This window comes from Pholcus phalangioides, unplaced genomic scaffold, assembly GCF_987345545.1.
Source record: "Pholcus phalangioides strain wild (caught in Gottingen) unplaced genomic scaffold, Ppha-v1.0 ptg000022l_1, whole genome shotgun sequence".
Classification (NCBI taxonomy): domain Eukaryota; kingdom Metazoa; phylum Arthropoda; class Arachnida; order Araneae; family Pholcidae; genus Pholcus; species Pholcus phalangioides.
Genome location: NW_028301615.1, coordinates 17303858 through 17325256, shown reverse-complemented (window position 1 = coordinate 17325256; position 21399 = coordinate 17303858). Strand labels below are relative to the sequence as shown.

Below are 21399 nucleotides of genomic sequence, written 5' to 3'. Positions count from 1 at the left end.
GAAACTTATTCGTGTCTTCCGTTAGACATGATGATCCGACAAGCATGATTCAAATAAACAAGAGCAAGCTTCCCCCTCATTTTAAAAAGTCATAATGACCTCTTTCTGTTAGAGTTCAAATTTTTAATAAACTGAAACTATTCAGAGCATTCATAAGATCGGTGTTTAACATTGATGTCCTACGCAGACCAAAGCTTTCAAAGTATAATACGTAGCATACTGCATATTTTTCCCCAGTTTAAGTTCAAGAGGAAAAAGAGAAAAAAAGCAAGATAAAGGAAGGGAGAAATATTATGAATATGAAAATAAGAAAAACAAGTTTATGGGAATAAAATCATATAAACTTATCGAATTTCCTCTTTAAGTAAAAATTTACCATTTAAATCAAATTTAAAAATTTCCAGCCGACACATCTTTCTAAAATTGTACAGTTAACAGATATTCTTAAAAGCCTCAAAAAAAGCTACAGAAATAACTTTCTTTTCATTACATATGAATTTAAAAAAAACAACTTTTTTAATGTATAAAACGTTAAACACACTGAAACGGAAATCTTATGTGCTACATAAGCTAATAACGGTTTATTCAACTTTTTGAGTCTGAAACGTTGATAAAGGAAAATAATACTAATAATAATACAGTCGGCCCTCGGTATTCGCGATTTTCGCCTTCGCCATCTCTTTCCCAGTTTTTTGGAAAACAGTTGCAGTGCCACTTCTCGCATCGGCAGAAAATATACATTGCATAAGCAGACATGCCAACATTTGCTTAAAGCTCGTCAGCAGTGATGAATCTCAGCTTTACCATGGGAGGGTGGCACCCCTAGGACAACGTAATCATAGCACAATAAAAAGTTATCGCACTCATAAATTTTAATTCAAAGTTCATTAATATAGCACCTCAGTGGCACTGGAACCTAGAGGACTCAGGCCACAAGAGTGCGCCCCCCCCCCCTCCCGAAATAACGTTCCGAGGTCACAGAGTCCCTTAATAATTCATGAATATTCAATGCAATCCCAACCTGCATACGCCCTTGTGGGCCGTATATACGGACGTCTAGCAAGCCCACACTCCCTCCCCCATCTTCTTTGTGTCAGAGTTCCTACGGCACCTACGACGAAGCATTCTTTCCGACATAAGTTCCACGAGCTCGACCATGTACTATGCAAATGAAGTCGGGTCCGAACAGCACTTTTTACAGATAGAAGGCCTCCGCATGCTGCTCGCGACGTCAGCAAGTAGTCCATTTTCCCTCAGAATATTCAGGGAAAAAAATTCCCTGCTTGTGCCAGTATCACGGTTGACCGAAAAAGAAATGATCGGGATCAGAATTGGCGATTTCTATGCCCTATATCCAATCATCATACCGTATTTGTTAGCCAACCAGGAAGATACTACACTAAAATACGAAGAAGCGAAATAAGATGAAGTTCAAAATGCGGCAAACTTGTTAGGGCTAAGAACTCAAAATTTTAGACCCTTGTTAGGTAATCTTAATGACGCTACAGATGAACTTGGCAACCCGTGCGGAGGCTTTTTATATCAGCACCTCTTACAGATAGAAAGCCTCCGCAGTCTGCTTGTGACGTCAGTAAGTAGTCCATTTTCCCTCAGAATATTCAGGGGGAAAGATTCCCTGTTCGTTCCAATATCATCGTTGTGAGGAAAAGAAATGATCGGGCTCAGAATTGGCGATTTCTGTGCCCCACATCCAATCATTATGCGGTATTTGTGAGCCAATCAGGAAGATTCTACGCCAAAATAAGAAACGAAATAAGATGCTGTGTTTCAAAATGTGGCAAACTTGCTAGGTAGTCTAAATGACGTTTATGGCAAACAGTGTTGCCAGAGGCCTTCTATCCCTGGGAGGTGCTGTCCTAACCCGCCGCGCTGAACATTCAAAAACCTGTTTTTAGTCCACATAGTGGGTCGGTTTTGGCGGAAAACAGGTTTTTGTGCGTTTTATCGAGCAGAGACAAACACTTTCTGTAATAGAAAGTCTTCGTGCGAAGCTTTGACGTCACTTAAGTCGTCCATTTCGCATGCAGACATTGGATAAAGCAGGCCGACGTATGCGAAATCTTTACCCCTTCTTGCAGTATATCCAATGACTATAGATGAAATGTATGATTTCAGTGATGTCACGCGCTTCGCGCGGAAGCCTTCTGCTATAGGTGTTGGTACAGTGGCGGGTTTAGACGCGGCTCTACAGATTGCCTTTCGCGCACAAACAAAACAGATCGGTGCAATTTTATAAAAATAATAATAAAAAAAAGTGAAACACCAGAAGAAACTGAAAGACCCGTTTTTTTAAAACCGATTTCCGTAGTATTGAGAGTCTCCGGTAGCTCCGTATTAGCGGCCGTAGAAACTATGGACAATCTCCGTAGAATTTGGCAACTCTACATGTGTTAAAAAAAGCTAGAAAAGTTTTTTTCTAGCGCTTAAGGCCGCCATATTTATGCCTCCTAACTCAACTTAACGCTATTTGTATACACAGTACTCAACGATGATTATACAGGCAATCGAAGATGCAAATGCAAGAAACGTTTAAAAGTCATGGATGAATTTTATTAATGCCATTAGTGTCATTGCTAGAACTGCGGAAGTTATAAAGATGGGAACAACCACATGTTGGAAGAACTTTTGTGTACTATGCGTAACTGAGGGCACATCTATTTCCACGAAGCCAATTGAAGAAATTATGAAAGACGTTGTCACGTTAGCAAAGCGGGTGGATGGAGAAGGGTTCAGTGATGTGGACATCACTGAACTTAAAATTAGAAGAATTAAGAATTAAATCTTTTATTGAAGAATTAAATAAACAGCAAATCAGAAATCGTCCGGGGAAAGATCAATCGAGTTGACTGCTCCTGAAACAGAAGTGATACTGCATGGTGATTAAGATGAGGAAGACAAGTTCTTTATGAGCAACATAACATAGCACAAGGGCTTCGTAATTTAAAATCGGCAATGGATTATTTCCATGACAGACCCATCTATGGTACGTTCTTCACATGTAGAAAGATTGGAAGAGGAAGCCTTGTTCCCATAATCTTTCTTTCAAACGGAACACGGCCCAGGCTTAAGCTTTAGCCAGTTTTAGCCATTGCCCCCAAATGAGTGGTTGAGGGGCAAGACCACGTTGCAAGGATGACATACAAAATTGAAATATACAAGTAATAAATTACAAATCGTTAGTACAACTCCTAAAAACAGAATATCAATGTAAATTAATCAGAAACTTAACACCGTCACACCGTCGTTAAAAAAATAAAACAGTTTTCAAGTTTGATTTCCAGATAAGTGCGATATTTTAAAAACAAAGTTTTGTCTAGTGGGATTGCAGAAAATGCACGATTTTAAAGGCAAAGCTCTTTGTAAATTATGTTAAAATTATGTTAAAAAAAATTACGTCGAAAGAATGATTAAAGTTGTAGTTACAGTTGGGGCAGTTCTGTTGAGGCTTTAATATGACATAACCGCTTGGAACAGGTAAAAAACAACCGTCCGTTCTAGTTTGGAAAATTAAGGGTTTCCATGATTGCTTTTCGACCTTTTGGCCAAAATAAAAGTGTTGAAAAAGGGGAAACAATCGAATAAAAAAAATTTCCAACAAAAATACGAATAAGAAACTAATCGAAACCGTTCAGAAAAAAAAGAAATGAAAATAGAAACATACCTTCACCTATCATCAAAAAGTTATTTCATAATAAGCACTTTATCTATAACCAGAAATTTTCATAATTTGAATCACCGCATATATTTATAACACTGGGCAACTCACAATGACATCACCTTTTTTTTTAGTTGAATGAAAATCAACCGTGACTGAATATTATGAATTTTTCTTTTCAGATTTATTCTGAGTGCTCCGTGAGATGTTTGTGTTACCTTCTGAAATGACGAATTTCAAGTGAGTCAAAGAGAGGACCGACAGAGTTTTCGCAGCCATCGGGAGATCTCCTGTTTTCTCGGAAACAAAATCACCCATTGCGCCAAATCCGGAGCAAAAAGTTGCGCATTCATCGCCACCTGGGAGTGGGCATGCTACTTGATTCTGAAATGTGCTTCCAACTTTTTTTTCTCGATTCACTAACTTCACTGAAATTTCATATTATTTTCAAGATTATGAATATAAATGGCATTGCAACATCCATTCAAAAAAAATTAGAATAAAGTGAAAAATGGATGTTTGAATTTTTTTAAATAAATAATATCTTGGAAAATAAATAGTGTTAATGAATAAAAGAAAAAATGGCCAAGCTCTGAAGACTTGGAAATATCATATATTATTCACACTTAAAATCAATATAGAAAGAATATTTAAAAAATGTTGTAACTGTTCTCAAAATCAGAATACTCTGGAGAGACAAAAAAAAACTTATAAAATACTTGTATATTAGAATACTTGTGAATATATTTCTTATTGGTTGTCACTGAGGGCAAAATTAGTGCAAAATTTTCGATATTGCGCATGTGCTATTACTATAAATATCTGCGCTAGCAAGCAGGTGTTCTTTAGTGATAACGTTGAAAATGGTCAGAAAGACGTTCTGATTTCTACCAAACTTCTCATAGTGAGGCTGTGGAAAGAAGACTCACCAGGTAATTGCCCGAAAAGCAAGATTTTCTCAAACAAATATACGTAAAAATGGAATCAACAGTAGTTTCCAGAATAATCGTAGTCGTAAGACAGCGACTACACATTCGCCAAGACAGAAAATCGTGCAGAAAAAACCGCTTTAGAAGTTTGCTATATTCGGAGTGGAAAGAAATAGGAGTGACCGCATCATCCTTCTTCTCCCATGGCCCCACAGACTGGAGCAGGGCCCCTTAGGCTGTCATCGTTTGCGGGCCCCTCAGTCAGACTTTTCACGGAAGCACTTCTAAAGTTAATTTATAGCGTGAAAAAGCAATGAGATTTGTCCCGGGCCCCAGGAATAGAGCCCTTTTAGCCCCACCCTTGTGGGGGGGGGGGCATGCCTCCACCGCACTCAGACGTGTGCCTAGGAAAAACGTCACTTCTCACTCCCAAGAAAAAAATTGCTAGAGTTTGATGGTCATGGAGCAAAAATACGCTTTCACACCGGGAAACCATACTTTTTAGTGACGAGCCAGTATTTTGCGTGCCCCTCGGTCAACAAGGCATCCGCGTTTGGCGCTGCAAACCCAAAACATTCACAAAACAATGTTTGAAACGTCAAGTGAAATTCAATACTTCTGTTATGATGTGGGGCTGTATGAGCGCTGGGTTCACGAAAGCTTTGCATTTTTAATGCAAGGGGCTATTCAAGTATTACGTCAGCATCGATGGGGGAGGGGGTTTGATAATGCTTAAGTCATCAACCACCCTTTATGAAAATATGAAATATTTTTTATTGTATCTTACTCGGTGCGCCAAAAAGGAGAAAAACCTTTCGATAGCTTGTGGGCACTTGAAGTAACATTCACCCTCCCTATTGATAAGTGCCCTACAGAGCCACTTCAGTGATCTCTAAATGTTTCACGGATCCAAGTGATCTGGAAATTTGTCAGGGCCGCTTAAGTGCTCTGGAACCAGGGCCGTTCCCACCTCCCCCGGCTTCCCAGCTTTTAAAAATACACTAAAAATGGTATATATATACACATAAAATTATAAATACATTGAGTACATGTTCTTTGTCCCCCCTGGAAAAAGTTGAAATGATGACCCTGTCTGGAATTGTGCCACGCATCACTATATGTCGCGGATCACTTAAATAATCTGACAATGTGCCGCGGGTAATTCGAGTGATGTAGAACTAATAAATGTGTCACGGATCGCTTAAGTGTTCTGGAACTGTGCCCCGGGTCATTTAAGTGATCTGAAAATGTGCCACCGATCATTTAGGTCTGAAAATGTACCACGGGACACTTAAGCGATCTGTAAATGTACTATTGTAGCTGCCAACTTCAAAGAATGAGAATTTGGGAGGTTTCCGCGCGGATCCAAATTCCGTACAAAAATAAAAAGAGATTTCTCAAAACATTTTAGGGATTTTCTATTGGTAAAAGGGAAATTTTAAGGTCTTTTTCCCGCTGCAAAACCGTGACACAATGCAAGCCATCGCCAAACATGGCCAACCAGTAGGTTAAAGTCCTTGGGTTAAATTAAATACCTCTCAAAAATCAAATCTCGCAAACCAAAAAAAATCTGTCGGGCCCGAAACGGGACATATGGATAAAGCAGATAGACGCGATTGTGCCAATTTTGGATTTCGAAAAGCCGGATTGACGCTTGCTGATTAGCGAATTTTGTGTGTTCTCCCTAAATTTTTTTTTTTTTTTTTTTGTGATTTGACGAAATGGCGACAATTTACACAACGCTCATAAAGCAGCAGTTTTTTTCGAGTATAAATTCTTAAGGAATAATTTTTTCCCTAAATGTACGGATTTTTTACAATCACGGGTGAAATTCGAGAGATTTTTCTCGGAAGTCCGGGAGTAGAAATGCGGGAGACTTGGCGGCTATGCTATAAAATGCATAAGCTGATATTTTTTAGGGTGCAATGCTCCGTAATTTACAATCAATTTACAAAAAAAAGAAGCATTATATTTTTTAAATATTTTCGCTTCATGTATTTACGTAGATATCGATATTTACCGAATATAGGGTGTATAGAAAAAGTCCCTTTATTCTGGAATAACGATCCAAGAAGCATACGACCAATTAGAAAAATTATCTCAATACTGTGTAGACCTCAGATACGCCATTCATACAGTAAGAGGTTGTATAGTTATGCAATAAAAAATAAACTTTTACATGGATACTCTGTCCACTTGTAAAAGCGTTTTAGGCGCTAATATTGATTTTCTAGTTAACATAGCGATCTGGCTGTTGTGATTTGTCAAGGCATGTTGTCGACTAGTCAAAGGAGCGACGAATATTGCATTTCACTACAGTTGTGGCGTGGTAGAGAAAGGTTAAGAACCACTGTAGAATACGAACACTAATTTTGAGAGGCATCTCTTTAGCAATGGGAGGGGGGGGGGGGGTACGACATTAAATTATACAGCTCTTTTAATCTCATATCGCTGCTACATCACGTCTGATAAACTCTTTCTACGAGCTCTCACGGTGTATGAGTATTAATTCGAACAAAAATCGGCATTTTTTGGTTTACGCCAGTCGTTAAAAAATACACGGACGTTTCGATGTAGTCACCTTGAGTAGAAATGCACAAAACCTGCAGGCAATACGGTACGACACTCATCAGGAAACGCTGGATTCACAAGAAAAAATTGCAAAAAAGAATGTTCGGATTACGAAAATTGTTTTTTTCCCCCGTGAACAAGGAAGAAAATATTTTTTTGACTTTCAAGAGAACACAAACACGTTTTCTTGTAAAGTGGAATAATCACTGAAACGTTTGCGCAACTTCGGTAAATCGATCTCTCTACCACCTCGGCTGAAGCTTCTAGTTCTTAACCTTTAAATGTGTGATTTTTTTTTCGAGCTGATAATTTTTTTTCATAGTTACTGACACGTATGGAAAGCCGGAAAAATCATTATTTTTTTCTTTCTCGAATAGTGCTGCTTATACAGGGCCTTAAGGCAAGGGTCTTCAATCCATGGCCCGCCGACAATTTTCGAAAATAGCTACTTTACATATAAAAACGATCAAATTCCAAAAAAAAAAGAATAAATATTCGTTAGAGTTCTAGACATTGGGAATCTTTACTGCTGTATTTAGAACTGTGAGATACTTTCCAGATTCAATAGTTATGCTATGCGTTTGATACATTATAAGGGCCGTCGTCACGAATTTGGGGGCTAGCAGCCAAAACAGTTTTTGAGGTCTATGATTTCTTGTATAAGCTACTTATTTCGAGAGGCCAAATTCAGCATCCACGAGGTAAACAAAATTTACAGAAATGCTAAAAAATCACCTTAATGAAAGAAAGTTTCAGAATTATTGAAGGAAAGTTTCAGAATTATTGAAGGAAAGTTTCAGAATTATTGAAGGAAAGTTTCAGAATTATTGAAGGAAAGTTTCAGAATTATTGAAGGAAAGTTTCAGAATTATTGAAGGAAAGTTTCAGAATTATTGAAGGAAAGTTTCAGAATTATTGAAGGAAAGTTTCAGAATTATTGACTTTTGACAGTTCTTTCAGAATTATTGACAGTTTTTTCAGTATTATTGACAGTTTTTTCAGAATTATTGACTGTTTTTTCAGAATTATTGACTGTTTTTTCAGAATTATTGACAGTTCTTTCAGAATTATTGACAGTTCCTTCAGAATTAGACCGTTCTTTCAGAATTATTGAAAGAAATAATTTCAGAATTAGACAGTTCTTTAAGAATTATTGAAAGAAATAATTTCAGAATTAGACAGTTCTTTAAGAATTATTGAATGAAATAATTTCAGAATTAGACAGTTCTTAAGAGTAATTTCAGGATGGTTAAGAGTAATTTCAGGATGGTTAAGAGTAATTTCAGGATGGTTAAGAGTAATTTCAGGATCGTTAAGAGTAATTTCGATTAAGTTCGTTAAAATTTTATGAGTTTTTGAAGTTTGAAAAAAATATATAAATTATAAAAGTCTGAATTCAATATTTTTAGCAACCCTTTATTTGGCAGTGTTGCTCTCAAAAGCAACACGAGTTTCTTATATTTTTCAAATAAAGACATTTTATATTAGGGTTCGTTTCGGAATTAATGCTTCTAAACAATTCGTAAATATTCGATTTTTACTTGTGTGCGCTGTTCATGAAGTTTCTATGATTACCATCAGAATAGCTCAATGGTATACGTAAATGTCTTGACAAGCCAAGGAAGAACGATTTGAAACCCTGGCATGTTGGAGAGAAATATTGAGAATGTGTAGAGGAGATATATTGCTGAGCGAATGGCACAAAAAATTTCCAATTCCGGAATTACTTCATAACCAAAAAATATACAATAATGCTAAAAGACAAATTGAAGAAAATCTTTTTGAAAAATCATAAAAATAGAAATTAGAGCTTCTCATCGTTCCGAAATTTTACGCATTGGGATTTTAAGAAAAATGTACGCCCAGCCAAAATTTTTACATGCCCCAGGAATGTCGGGGAAGAGATTTGCCCAGCTTTGGTTCCTGCATTCGAAACATTAAAAATAACCTTTACGAAATACATTGCAACGGAGATCAAGTTTTTTTTTAACGTAAGTTCAATGGTTAATGAAGGCCGAGGACACATCGTATTAACCGATATTTCACTGCATCCGATTATTTTATGTGTTGGTAAAATACGACTCATCAAAATTATCAATTATTTTACAAATTATTAAGAAATTGATTTTTCGGATAAAAAAACGATAGGAAGTGAAAAAATATGACCGAAATTCAAACATGTAAAATTAGAAAGTAGTAATTAACCTCTTTGTTTACAAGTTATTGGCAAGAAATTCGGATGGTCTCTATTTGATGAATCGGCGATAAATATGGTAACCTTGTCCTAATCTAACCGCATGTTAGAAAATGGAAATGATGAGAAGTAGTAGAAGAAAAAGAAATAAAAGAAAAACAGTATAATAAATAATTAGATAAGAGAGTAGGAACGACGCAAATTTCTGTTTCGACCCCTCCCTCACCCTACCTGTTCCATTTTTCACTTTTACATGTATATAGTAGAAGGATACGTCGTATGTGGGGGGAAATCACTGATAGGAGTAGACTACTAATATACTGACTGACACTGAGGTAAAAAGAACAATTTTGTTTCATAGGGTTACAAAAAAGCTTTGCGATGATGAGAGAGGAAAGAAAAAAAAACAGAATTTGTTTCAATTTATTCCTTGCGCAATATTCGTCCTTGATCTTAAAGTGGTTAAAGTCAGACATAGCTTTCGCTATAAAACGAAACTAAATCATTTTCGAAAGCTTAAATACCGATATTAAAGTTGTTTTAAAATGAAACAAAAAATTTAAAAAAATATAATGACCAACATCTGACTGCATCAAATTCCTCTATGAATGAGATCAACTGTAATACACTTCATCAAAATAATAACTTAAAATTCAAATTTATCCGAAAGGACAGATAAATATAAACATATTGTTAAAATATTCATCAATTCAGAAATTAGTGTTCTAAGTCAGCAGCAAATGACGCTAGTAAAAACGTTTTTTATACCGTAAATTTGCCTTTTTTTTGTACAACATGCATATCAATTATTAGAAATTTATAATTGTTACCCAAACTTTTAGCCTACTGAAACTTAACAATACTAAACAATAATTCACGAAAGAATAGAAGGTGGAGGAGGGAACTTGAAAGCATCTACAATTATGCTTTTGTACATGTATATGACCAGCAGGCATTTTGAGTCATGAGATTCGTATTTAACATCTTGTTTGAATAGCTTTATTTAAGCTAGGCATAGCCGGTGGCACGCACGACATAAGCCATAACAAAAAAATAAATAAATAAGTAAATAATAATAATAATGCAATCCGTTCTTTCAGTTGAATAAAATTAGTACTATTATCCGGCTATTACACAAAGGGCTGCATAGTTTTGTAACAGATGTGGTTTTACAGGCTTGCTATCGTGTTTATATCTCAGTAAAACAGGCATCCGATTCATATATTGAAGCAATAAGAACAGAAAACTACCAATAAAATTCTTCCAACATCTATATGTCACTCGATGAATATACTTTTAATATTACTTAACCGTACATGCACCTCATACACATTCTTCTGCGGAATTTGTTCTTCTAACGAATCGGTACATGCCAAAATGTGTGTTCTTAATTGTATGTGTGCCCCCCCCCCCTAACGTATTTATGTTGTCAGAGAGTTGTGCTTGTTTCGTGTTCAAAATCCAGATGGATTGCTCGTTAGGAAAAATAGAAATCTTCCACCATACAGTACATTCAAAAACACCACTTTTTTTTATGTACTCCTTCAGTTCTATTATCAGAATATTAACGCATTGAACAAATCCTCACTTTAATCGCCCATAGGCTAAAGAACGTGAGTAGACAGCACACAATCTCAAGCTGCATAGAATGATGAACTTTTTCATACAGATGTATGTACTGGAAATCACGAATATAGATGCAAGATATATCGCAAATAAAAAGACTGAATCACAGATATCCACGCGTGTTAAGAAAAATTGAGAAAAATAATCATTACTTTCTCAAACTATTAACTGGAGATCTTTAAAGCTTTTGACTCCTGGAGGAGAATGTCCTGCATATTAATTCTATGATAGTAATAACAAGAGCAATATAGATGGGAGTTGTTTGCCGAGAGGCATCAGAATAATAAAAACGGAGTTTTTGTGGGGGTGAAAACGGCTATTCCAATGCCGCATCTTCTTTGACGTTCTATATTTCTATAAAACAAATAATATCAGATGGAAAAATGTGTATCTTAACATCCCTACTATATGAGGTATGCTTCGACTTTTTAGATTTAGAGCACTGTTTCGGCTATAGCAATAGATTACTATTATTGTTATTTTTTAGAAATTGATATACGGTTACAAAATAGTTTTAATGTTTTGGAAAGACCTATCAGCAGGGACAATGAATAATTTAAAAAAAAAGGAGAGAAAGATCGAACATAATGTGAATATTCCTTTCCCCACTGGCCAAGGATAGGCCCCACTATAGGCCAAAATGCAGGGCTATATAATAAGGGTTTCATCACTTTGAAATCACGCTTGCCGCTTTGTTTCAGTGGGCGTGGTCTCGGTAGTACTGCGTGACGTCACTGCTCAAGCACTTTTTTAGCAGACGACAACAGCACACGAAACATGCTGTTTTTTGAATTTCGGTTGCTTATTTACTGTTTGAAGTGAGGGTTCTATCGTTCAAGTTTAGAGGAGTAAAAGTAAGTCAATTCATTCCCGAACTCGATGGGTCTCTAACTGGACGTCGCCAGCCTTTGTCAGACACGTCGCGGTACACAATACTGATATGCGCCGGTTAGGTCTTTGAAGCAGTTCGTTGTTAGCCTGCTCTGAGGAGCCGCGAACATGTGCTAATTAGGGGAAGGGAGCCCGCGGACGACCAAAGTTTGAGTACCGCCGTCCTAATCAGTCATGCAGGCCAAGCTACTGCGGCCAACATTGTGAAACAGTCCGCCGGATATCGGTTACAACGTGATACCGAGGTTGGCTTCTTCTCGGGATAGTTATACTAAAGAATTTTATCATCAATTCTCTTGGAAGAAGAGCGGCAGAGAATTTTTTCCCTTTTTTACAATTAGTCAGACAAACAAAGCTACTAAAAAAAGAATACTTAAGCCAACTGGTAAAACATTTTACGAAACAGAGAGAGATTCCGTAGAATAATAAAACCCAAAGGAAAGACATCGAAAAGGAAAAAACGTAAACTTTCTCCCATCACCGTGAAACTGGGGGGAAAACTTCATAGTTGGTAATAGTGACCTGACCTATGTAATTGTCAACCCTGGCACTGCATCCGACAACCGGTTTTATGCTCACAGCAGAAAATAATAAATTGAATCGGAAATTACGACACCATTAAATTCTCACTCAGTTAAAAAAAAAACCACAATTACAATATAGGATTATTAACCGTCTTTCAAAATTTTCCCATTTTTTAATGAAAATGGAGTTGCTGAAAATCTTGTTTTTGATTGAGAATTGCTGTTGAACCTACCTCCCTCCCTCAGCACAACCCCCACACCTAGTATATGGTTCCTAGGCTATGATTTTTTTCGATGGAGCTCCCTTCCTGCATAGTAAATTTATAAACAAGGATACAGCTTCACTTGATATTATTCGCAAAGTTACATTGACAGTAAAAAAAAAATGCTCTAAAAACAAACAATTTTTATTTTTACGTTGTCAAAGATGAGGACGGCACTGAACACATACCACTTTTCTCCATTGATGGTGATGTCATCTCAAGTTCGAGATCATCTCCTGCGCAATGATACGCATGCATCATCACCCGAGCATCATAGTGAATTAGTTAAAAAGACTTGAAATTCAGGTCTATAACCAGCCGCTGTGGTGGTCGAGTGGTCATAATGACGGACTCGCATCGCGAGGATCCGGGTTAGAACCCCACCGTCACCGCAGTGGTGGTCGGCTGAAGTTGGTTTCCTGTGGTTCCCAACTTCGAGGTGCAAATGCGAGCCGATCTCCCCATTAAAAAGTCTCGCCACAGAGAGCAACAGGCCTACAACGAAACAATTATTCAATCATTACACTTCTCATAGTTAGAAAAACTGGTGGCAGATGGCAGCACTGCACATAACAAGCATTACACAGAAACAAACTTCATGTCAGGTTTCACTACACGTACACACACATTCCCGCATGAACCAATTCGTTAGAGGTTCCGCAGAGGAATGTGGACGAAGTGCATGTATGGTGTAGTAGTAGGTCTTTAACCAATCAGCAACGGCGCCGACTTGCAGAATCGGAAACCGGGGGGGGGGCACTATGTTCGTACACGTATTTCCATATCCAGAGGTGGATTTATCATTTTGTCGCCTGTGGGCTACACAAATTTTGACGTCTTTTTCCCATTCTAGTTTTATTTTCTTGACCACGCATTCCTCAAATTTTCCGCCGTGGGCTTTTGGCTCCCTTGCCCCCGTCCCTGCAAAAACACCTGTCTCTAAATTACTCATTTGCTTGCACACTTCCTTGGTCACACACTGGCATAATCCCTCACTGTCCAGGTCATTCATTGACGTAATACTCTCACACTACAGGTCATTCATTGACGTAATACTCTCACACTACAGGTCATTCATTGACGTAATACCCTCACACTATAGGTCATTCTTTGACATAGTCCCTTACTATCTAGGTCACTCACATGTTCGCAAACTCTCTAGGTTCATCCTTTTGCCATTCGTATGCTTCCACATTTGCTTGTCCCTTACTCTCTACGTCACTATTGGTTGCTCACTCACCTGATCCCTCTCTGCTTGCACACTGTTTCTGTTTTGGTCGCTCACATGGTCACAAACGCTCTAGGGCATTCACTGACTTGGTCCCTTGCTCTATAGGTTGAGGTGTCTGTTGCTGGGTGCATTAAGCCTGTGATGCTGGCTGATATCTACCTTCCAGATTGGGAGTGAGAAGTTGGAAACTTTTGTGAATATTTAATTTGAATTTTCATTTTTGCGTCCTAGGAGAGATTTTTGTGACGGGGACATCAACCCTCTAAAAATTAGAAAGTTGCAGAAAATCTAATTCCGCCGACCACCACTGAGAGGCAGCAGAGGCCGAGCGGTGCCGTCTTAACGCATGCATGGGCCCGAGGTCCTCAAGAGAAAAGGAGGCCTCACAAAAATTCTCGAGAATACGCATGTAAATTTGCCAAGTAGGGGCTCAGAAAAATCACTTGGCCCGGGTGCCCATGATAATCTTAAGACGGCCCTGAGCCCGGGCTCAAACCGCATCGAGCAATTAGTACTAAAGCTGCAGATTTATTTATTTGTTTATTTTTGCTCCTTTGCAGTTATCGTGATGGCTTTTGTTTTAACTTTTTTTTTCGAGAACTAGCTTACCTTGTATACACATGACCTACATTGTTCATATTTTAACAGTGGCCAAATGACAGTATTGACTCTGAAATTATGCGTCGTCGATCTTGGTCGACGGGGTGTTATTGTGACGTATTATTGTTAAAGAGTCGAGGGTGTTATTGTGACGTGTACCCATTCAATGCTTTGAAGTGATTCTTTTTTAGACTACTCAGGGAAGCCACGGATTGTGGTGGTCATCCTTGCCAGACGCAGGACCTAGTATACTTTGGAAAACAAAAATAATACTGTAATATTAACTTGGAGGGAGGCAAAGCTGAAGTGCTTGAAGCCTCTCCCACATAAAAGGGCCATGGGCATGTCACATCTTTAATTCAATAGTTTTTGTTCAATGAATTTATCATCCAAAACACTTGTGCTTGGAATAACAGTTACTAATAAATAATAGTAAAACAAGGCTTGACTTCTGTTGTACTCCCGCGTCAGGCAAGTACCTGACAAGGACGAACCGGGTATCGAACTCGCGATACCTCTAAACACTCTTTGGTACTTTAGGCGAGTATCTTATCGACCTGTGCTATCGCACTCAGGGGGCCGAATTTTTTTAGGTCACCAACTGAAGGGGAGGGGTGATTTTTTATCACAAAATATTATTCGCTTACATTTGAAAAATGTAAAGAACCGGCCCTGCTCAAGTCCCGAAAATATTTGCGTTGTCCTCAAGAGTCCAAGTTAGCCATCACTTATAGAAAATTAGAAAATTTTAGGCACCAACGCCGATTTTTCAGTCGCCATAGCGCCCTGTAGTGAAGTTAAATTTGTAATTTAGGCTTTTCACAATTTTTCTAATTGTAACTTTTTAAATCTGTATCTTTTTTTTTTTTTTGTGTGTTTTATATTCGTGTATTATGCACCCCACACAGCCCAATCCTTCATCCGGAGACAATGGCTAAAATTGACAATGGTCGATAGAGCCTAGTCAGTGCAAGGTATGAAATAGCTTTTCAAAGATTTACAAATGCCCTAGAGTCGATTGCGCTTTATGAATGCTCTTTTTTGTGGGCTAGCTAGTTTTAAATCTCTTACAAAATGGCCTGATGTGATGGATTGATGAAATATTTTTTTGTTTTTTCTGATAAAAAAAATTAGGACATTCAAAAGGATTATCTGAAATAACTGATTGGCCTACTTTTAAGGTACATAATCAAAACACAAACATATGCTTATAACGAACAAATTTTCCCACCAAATCAATATATGAATCATAGATACCGACGATGCTCTATAGATTTTTAAATAAGTTAAGATCAAAATATTTTGTTCTCACTTTCTACCTAGAAAACACCGCAAACATATTACCAGGGATTGACAAATTGCAAAGAAATTTATGCGCCAGACAAATTTATTAGAAGCCAAACATTTAATACCCTGAGAAAAAAAATGGTCTAAAATATACAAGGTTTTTGTTTCAAAAAGAATCACCCGATTTAAAATACTGAACATAGACACTTAAGATTAATTTTATGATACATGGCTAACCATAAAGTTTTTTTTACAAACCAACTTGAAGGTGCTCAATATGTCCACTCTGGGATGCATGGTATATGTCTCTACGGTAGTCGAATTCGTCCCAAACTTTTGCGAGCATGTTTGCACCCACTGCTGCTGTTATGCGTATCTTCAGTTCGGCTAATATAGCTGGAAAGGGGGGGGGGGCACATGAACATAGTCTTTTATAAGCCCCCCCCCCCCACAAGAAGAAATCGCACACTGTGAGGTCCGGCGGTCTTGAAGGCTAGTTATGCTTAACTGAATCGTCAGGTCCCGTACGGCCGATCCATCGTTTAGGAATGCGATGGTTAAAAAATTCTCGAAAGTGCAAGCTCCAGTGTGGTGATGCCCCGTCCAGCTGGAAAATGACGTCGTCCGAATCGGTTTCTAACTGTGGGAAAAGCCAATCTTGACAAACACTGAAGTGGCGGCCGAAGGAAGAGCGTTAGCGCTAACTGCGTGAAACTCGAGATTTCCCTCTTTCTATCTATACATTATTCGATCAAAACGGATTAAAAGCTGAATAGCTACGATTTTTCTTTAAATCGGATGATTCTTTTTGAAACACCCTGTATTTCTTTTCTGAATCTTATGAGACTGGAAGCTCCTTTCCATGCTGGTAGACACGCTGATATAAATTCAGAAAATTTTGTGTTGTCCTTAGAATCCAATTCATCAACCAGAGAAAATTTTAGGTGCCAGTTCTATTTGCATTTTCTTTTAAATTCACCAGGGGATTTTTCAAGCCCTGCGTACTATGAGTACAAAAGTATACGCGTTCCATTCAAAATCTAGCAACATTATAGCAAGACTTCAGACATCAGCTAATTTGTTAACTGGCCAAAAACTGGGTGTAACACATATAGGCCTACTGCATATCAGGTCTCCCTGGCGACTAAAATATTGTTACCTAAAATTTTCTTTGTGTAGTTTCTAAAATGCAGGGTGAGAGTAGCACAAAATGTTTGGAATTTATAGCAGCATATCTGCCAACGTGAAAGAGGGTCACTAAACCCTGAAAAAGTCAAAAGCAGCATTATTTTGGACCTTTTTCTTTAGGTAAAAATTTTTTCAATCTAAAAAAATTTTTCTGGTTCCTAAATTTTTTTGAGATCTGTCTAGCCCTGCTACAAATATAATCATACCTCATCATCATAAACTTTAAGGAACCCTCACTCTAAATCCCATCTTAGAGATCATTGTATAAGATGGAACCAAAAGTTTTGTTAGATGTTTGTAATTAGCCATGTTCAAACTATAGCATTCTTGCACACAAGTTAGGTCACTGCTTTGGTCGCTCACATGCTGACACACACTCTGGGTTATTCTAACAATTGTTCACTGACCTGGTCCTCTGCTCTCTCAGTCACTCATAATTCTTGCAAACCCTTTAAGTTACTCTATTCATCACGCACTGCCCTGATTACTTGCTCTTCGGTGTAAGGCCACCTTTTTGGTTCGTACATGTTTGCAAACTGTTTTGGTCACCTACATGCTTATACATTATATTGATCATAAACATTACAGGTCACTTACAAGCTTACAAATTCTCTAGGTAACTCGTTTGGTCACTCACTGCACTAGTCCCTGCTCTCTAGCAGAAGTGTATTTTTGGTTTTGAGATAAAAATATGTGAGGGACGTTGACATGAAAGGGTCCTGATGGGGTTGTCTTTGGAGCATCATAGAGAGGAGGCCCCAAGATAAAGTGATACTGAAAGCCCCCCACCCCTTTCCATGAAGCACCAGTTGCCAATTATCATTAATATTCTCAAAAATCCTTGTAATCATGAAGACTGATCAACTGGGGGCTCAAGTGTTGGGACGATCCTGGGCAAAGGTGTATGTTCAGAGGTGTATGCTCAGAGGTGAATTTATGGTTTTGCTGCCTATAAAGCCACACAAATTTTTCCATCCTCCTCCTATTCTAGTGCAATTTTCTGGACTATTCATTCTCCAAATTTGCCCTCCTGGTCTATAGTCTACTCATAAATACATCTCCGTCTTCAAGTCATTTTTTGGTCAGTCCCATGCTTGAACACCACTGACCTGGTCCCTTACTCTCTTGGTCACTCTTTTCATCATTCACATGTTTTCTCACTGTTTTGGTCACTCTCATCATGCTTGCTCACTTTTTTGGTCCCACTTTTGATCATTTACTGACTTGGTCCCTCACTCTTTTGGTCACTCCTATGCTGCTGTACTTAACACATTATGTCAGAGGTTGTAAACTGTGCATTGCAGCTCCGTAGTGTGCCTCCAACCTTTGTTAGGGACACCATGGAGCAGCAACTCAGACAAAAGTTTTTCGAAGATTCTTTGTTAAACTGCTCAAGGGAGCCATGAATAAGCACTGACTAGGGAAAGAGGTGCCACGGGTAAAAAAAGTTTGAAAACCCCTACACTATGCCATTCTTTTGGCCACTCACTGACTTGATCCTTCACTCACTAAGAAACTCTTTTGGTCATGCACCTGCAGGGCCATTTCTGGACATTTTTGAAGTGTAAGCAAATAATATTTTGGTAAAAAAAATTGCTCCCCCCCCCCTCAGTTGGCACCTTCTGAAGTTGCGTAGTTCTCAAGATTGAAGGTCTGGACCAGCTCCCATGCTTGCACACTGTTTTTGTCACTCACATGCTTGCACACTGTTTTGATTACTTACATGCTTGCAAACTCCAAAGATCACTCGTTTGATCACTCACTGACCTAGTCCTGTGCTATCTACACAGACCAATTTATTGTTTTAACGCCTGTGAGCTATAAACATTTTGTAGCTGTTCTCCCTATTCTACTAATTTTCTTAACCACTCATTCCTCAAACTTGCCGCCTTTCCAAACTTGCCCGCTCAGCCCATCCCCCATTAAGAGCCTGTCCCCTCTCCTTAGGTTGATCCTGAGTATGTCCCTGATTTGGAAGCTCCTCTTGTAAGGTCAAAGTTGGTTCAGCCAATATGTTCAAATACATTTTAAGTCCCCAACAATATGAGAAGCCATGGGAAAATGTTTCCTACTTGCTCATACAAAAATCATGACCAGTTTTGAGACTGATCAGGGCTGCAGCTGCAAGTAAGGTGGAGCAAGCGGGTCTGGTGATGGACTAGAGAGGGCGCCAAAATGTGTGTTTACCCCGGCTCACAAGTTAGCTAGCTGCGACCCTGAGACTGATACACGCTAATGAAAACTTCTATTTTATTTAACCGCGGAAGCGATCTCAAGTCATTAAAATACCGATCAGTCAATTTTGAACTGTTGAAAATTGAATTTTTCGATAGTAAAATTGCTTGTACATTCAAGATTTTTGGAATAATTACCGCAATTGAAATAAATGAGGTTATAAACGATAACACGAATTAGGTAGAAGTAGAGGAAAAACAAGTTCAAAGGTTTTTCATTCAAAATGCTTACCTAAATTTACGAGTTATTAAGTCATCCTTGATCTACAAAATGAATGCAAAACTTTAATAATTAACGATTAATAAATTATTAAATGTTAGAGCACCTTCAAATAAACAAACTTTGCTTTTCGATAGGAGACGATAACTTTTAGCGCACTTTCGTCCACCACAACAAATCATTTGAGGAAAAAAAACCATCAGACGAGACTGCTCAGTTATTGCTGAACTTTCTGACTAAAATCTTATAGTTACGATATATTGGTGATTACAATACGACGAGTTCCTTTCTAATTATCCCAAAAAAAATCAAGAAGAATAAGACAAATAATTGACTCTTTGATGTAAATATGATTATAAATGATAATCAATTATGAATCAGTTTTTTTTCACATTGATGCGTTGTTATTGATAGCCAAAATTCCAATGACCATATTTTATCCAAAAATATACGGGACATCAACAACGTATATTAAAAATTGTCAATTATTCTTAAAAATATGCTTACAGTGATCAGATTAACTACTAATTATTGCTAATTTAAAAATTTTTCTTGTCGCTGTTGAGAAAATAAGAAGTTATTGCACGTTATCACTTTAAATATGCGTAAAGCCGGGTTTTCCTAGGAGTAAAATTTCTGCGCCGTGTTCAGCGTGAAAACGTTAATTGGTTAAAAACCTGAAATTCAGATTTTTTGACCAATCATCGTTTTCACGCTGCAAATGTTGAAGAGCTGCTCTAAAGCCGGGTTTTCTTAACAGGTTACCTGCAACGTGTGCAGCGTGAAAACGCTGATTGGTTAAAAAACGTGAATTTCAGGTTTTTAACCAATCAGCATTTTAACGCTGCACACAGCGCAGAAATTCTACTCCTTGGAAAGTCAGGTTTTCCTAGGAGCAGGTTTCCTTTGCCGCGCGCAACGTGATTCGTCCAACGCGACAAGCCGTCCACTCACCAGTAAGAAAAGCAGCATGACTGTTTTCCTACAGAGTACAATACGGCTCACGACAGCACTTTACGTTGGACGTTATTGGCTGACTCCTTCTGGAGGAGTCAAATGCGTCGTGCACCGCGATTTTGCCGATATTCTCTTCACTCTTGTGTGTTTTATTTTACTTCCCTTCAAACCGGAGCATGCAGACGACAGAGTAGCTGATGCCAAAGCCATATACTTTATATAGCCGCCCTCTGATCTGATGCGCCTCGCTAGGAAAACACAAACGCGTAGCGTGATTATGTAACTCGTTTCTGTCGACGCAAAACAGTCTAATTCGGTTCACGCTGCGCAACAAATCTGTTCCTAGGAAAACCCGGCTTTAGATGAAAAACTGAGGACCACTGAAGAACGGATTTTTCATTTTCAGAAAAGCAGAAAATTAAAAAGTTCTGTCACTATACGACCCAAGAAATGTTCACATTTTCTTGATAATGTTAAGTTTTAATGTTAATAAGATAAGTTTTCCCTGACATGACTTTTTTTTACAGAAATCTGTTCCATGGCTTGTGTTCCATTCTGTTCCATCTTGACTGTAACACCACTTTTTTACCCACCACTCCGTTATTTTTCAGGTGCATTTCAGTCATAATTAGCAGTTTTGTTTACTTTTGGCATGATTTTTGCCCACTGAGCTATGAGTAAGCTGACCATATTTTCTCGAGAGAAATACGGGACATCGGGATTCCAAATACGGGAAATACGGACATCGCTAATTATCGCCAAAACCAAACAAAGTTGCCAAATATTGTTGAAATTACGGAAAAATAACAATGGCGGAAAATGGTGCATTACTGCGAATTGCAGTGGATTAAAATGTATTCCACGAAAAAAAAAAAAAAAAAAGTTTACTAATGCAAATATGGGAGATTAGATTAATATTCCCATATATAGTTGTAATTATCATAAAATAATTTATGAGTTGAAAAATAATTTCAATCTTTCACTTCAATAAGGAATAAAAATTCAAGT

At 37.9% G+C, this 21399-nt stretch overlaps 1 protein-coding gene across 2 annotated transcripts in view; it reads right to left on the bottom strand.

Annotated features, from left to right (window-relative positions):
• tim (timeless) overlaps window positions 1-19635 on the bottom strand; it is a 62720-nt gene extending 43085 nt beyond the window's left edge. Inside the window, exon 1 of one of the 2 annotated variants that reach the window (XM_089250231.1) lies at window positions 19447-19635. Coding sequence is in view for 1 of the 2 variants with exons in the window: in XM_089250230.1 (XP_089106356.1) it covers window positions 3683-3695 (13 nt within the window). In the remaining variant the exon portion in view is untranslated. Of the gene's footprint in view, window positions 1-3682; window positions 3813-19446 lie in introns of those variants that run through there. The other variant, XM_089250230.1, reaches the window with a different exon arrangement.
• Between the last annotated feature and the right edge of the window lie 1764 nt (window positions 19636-21399).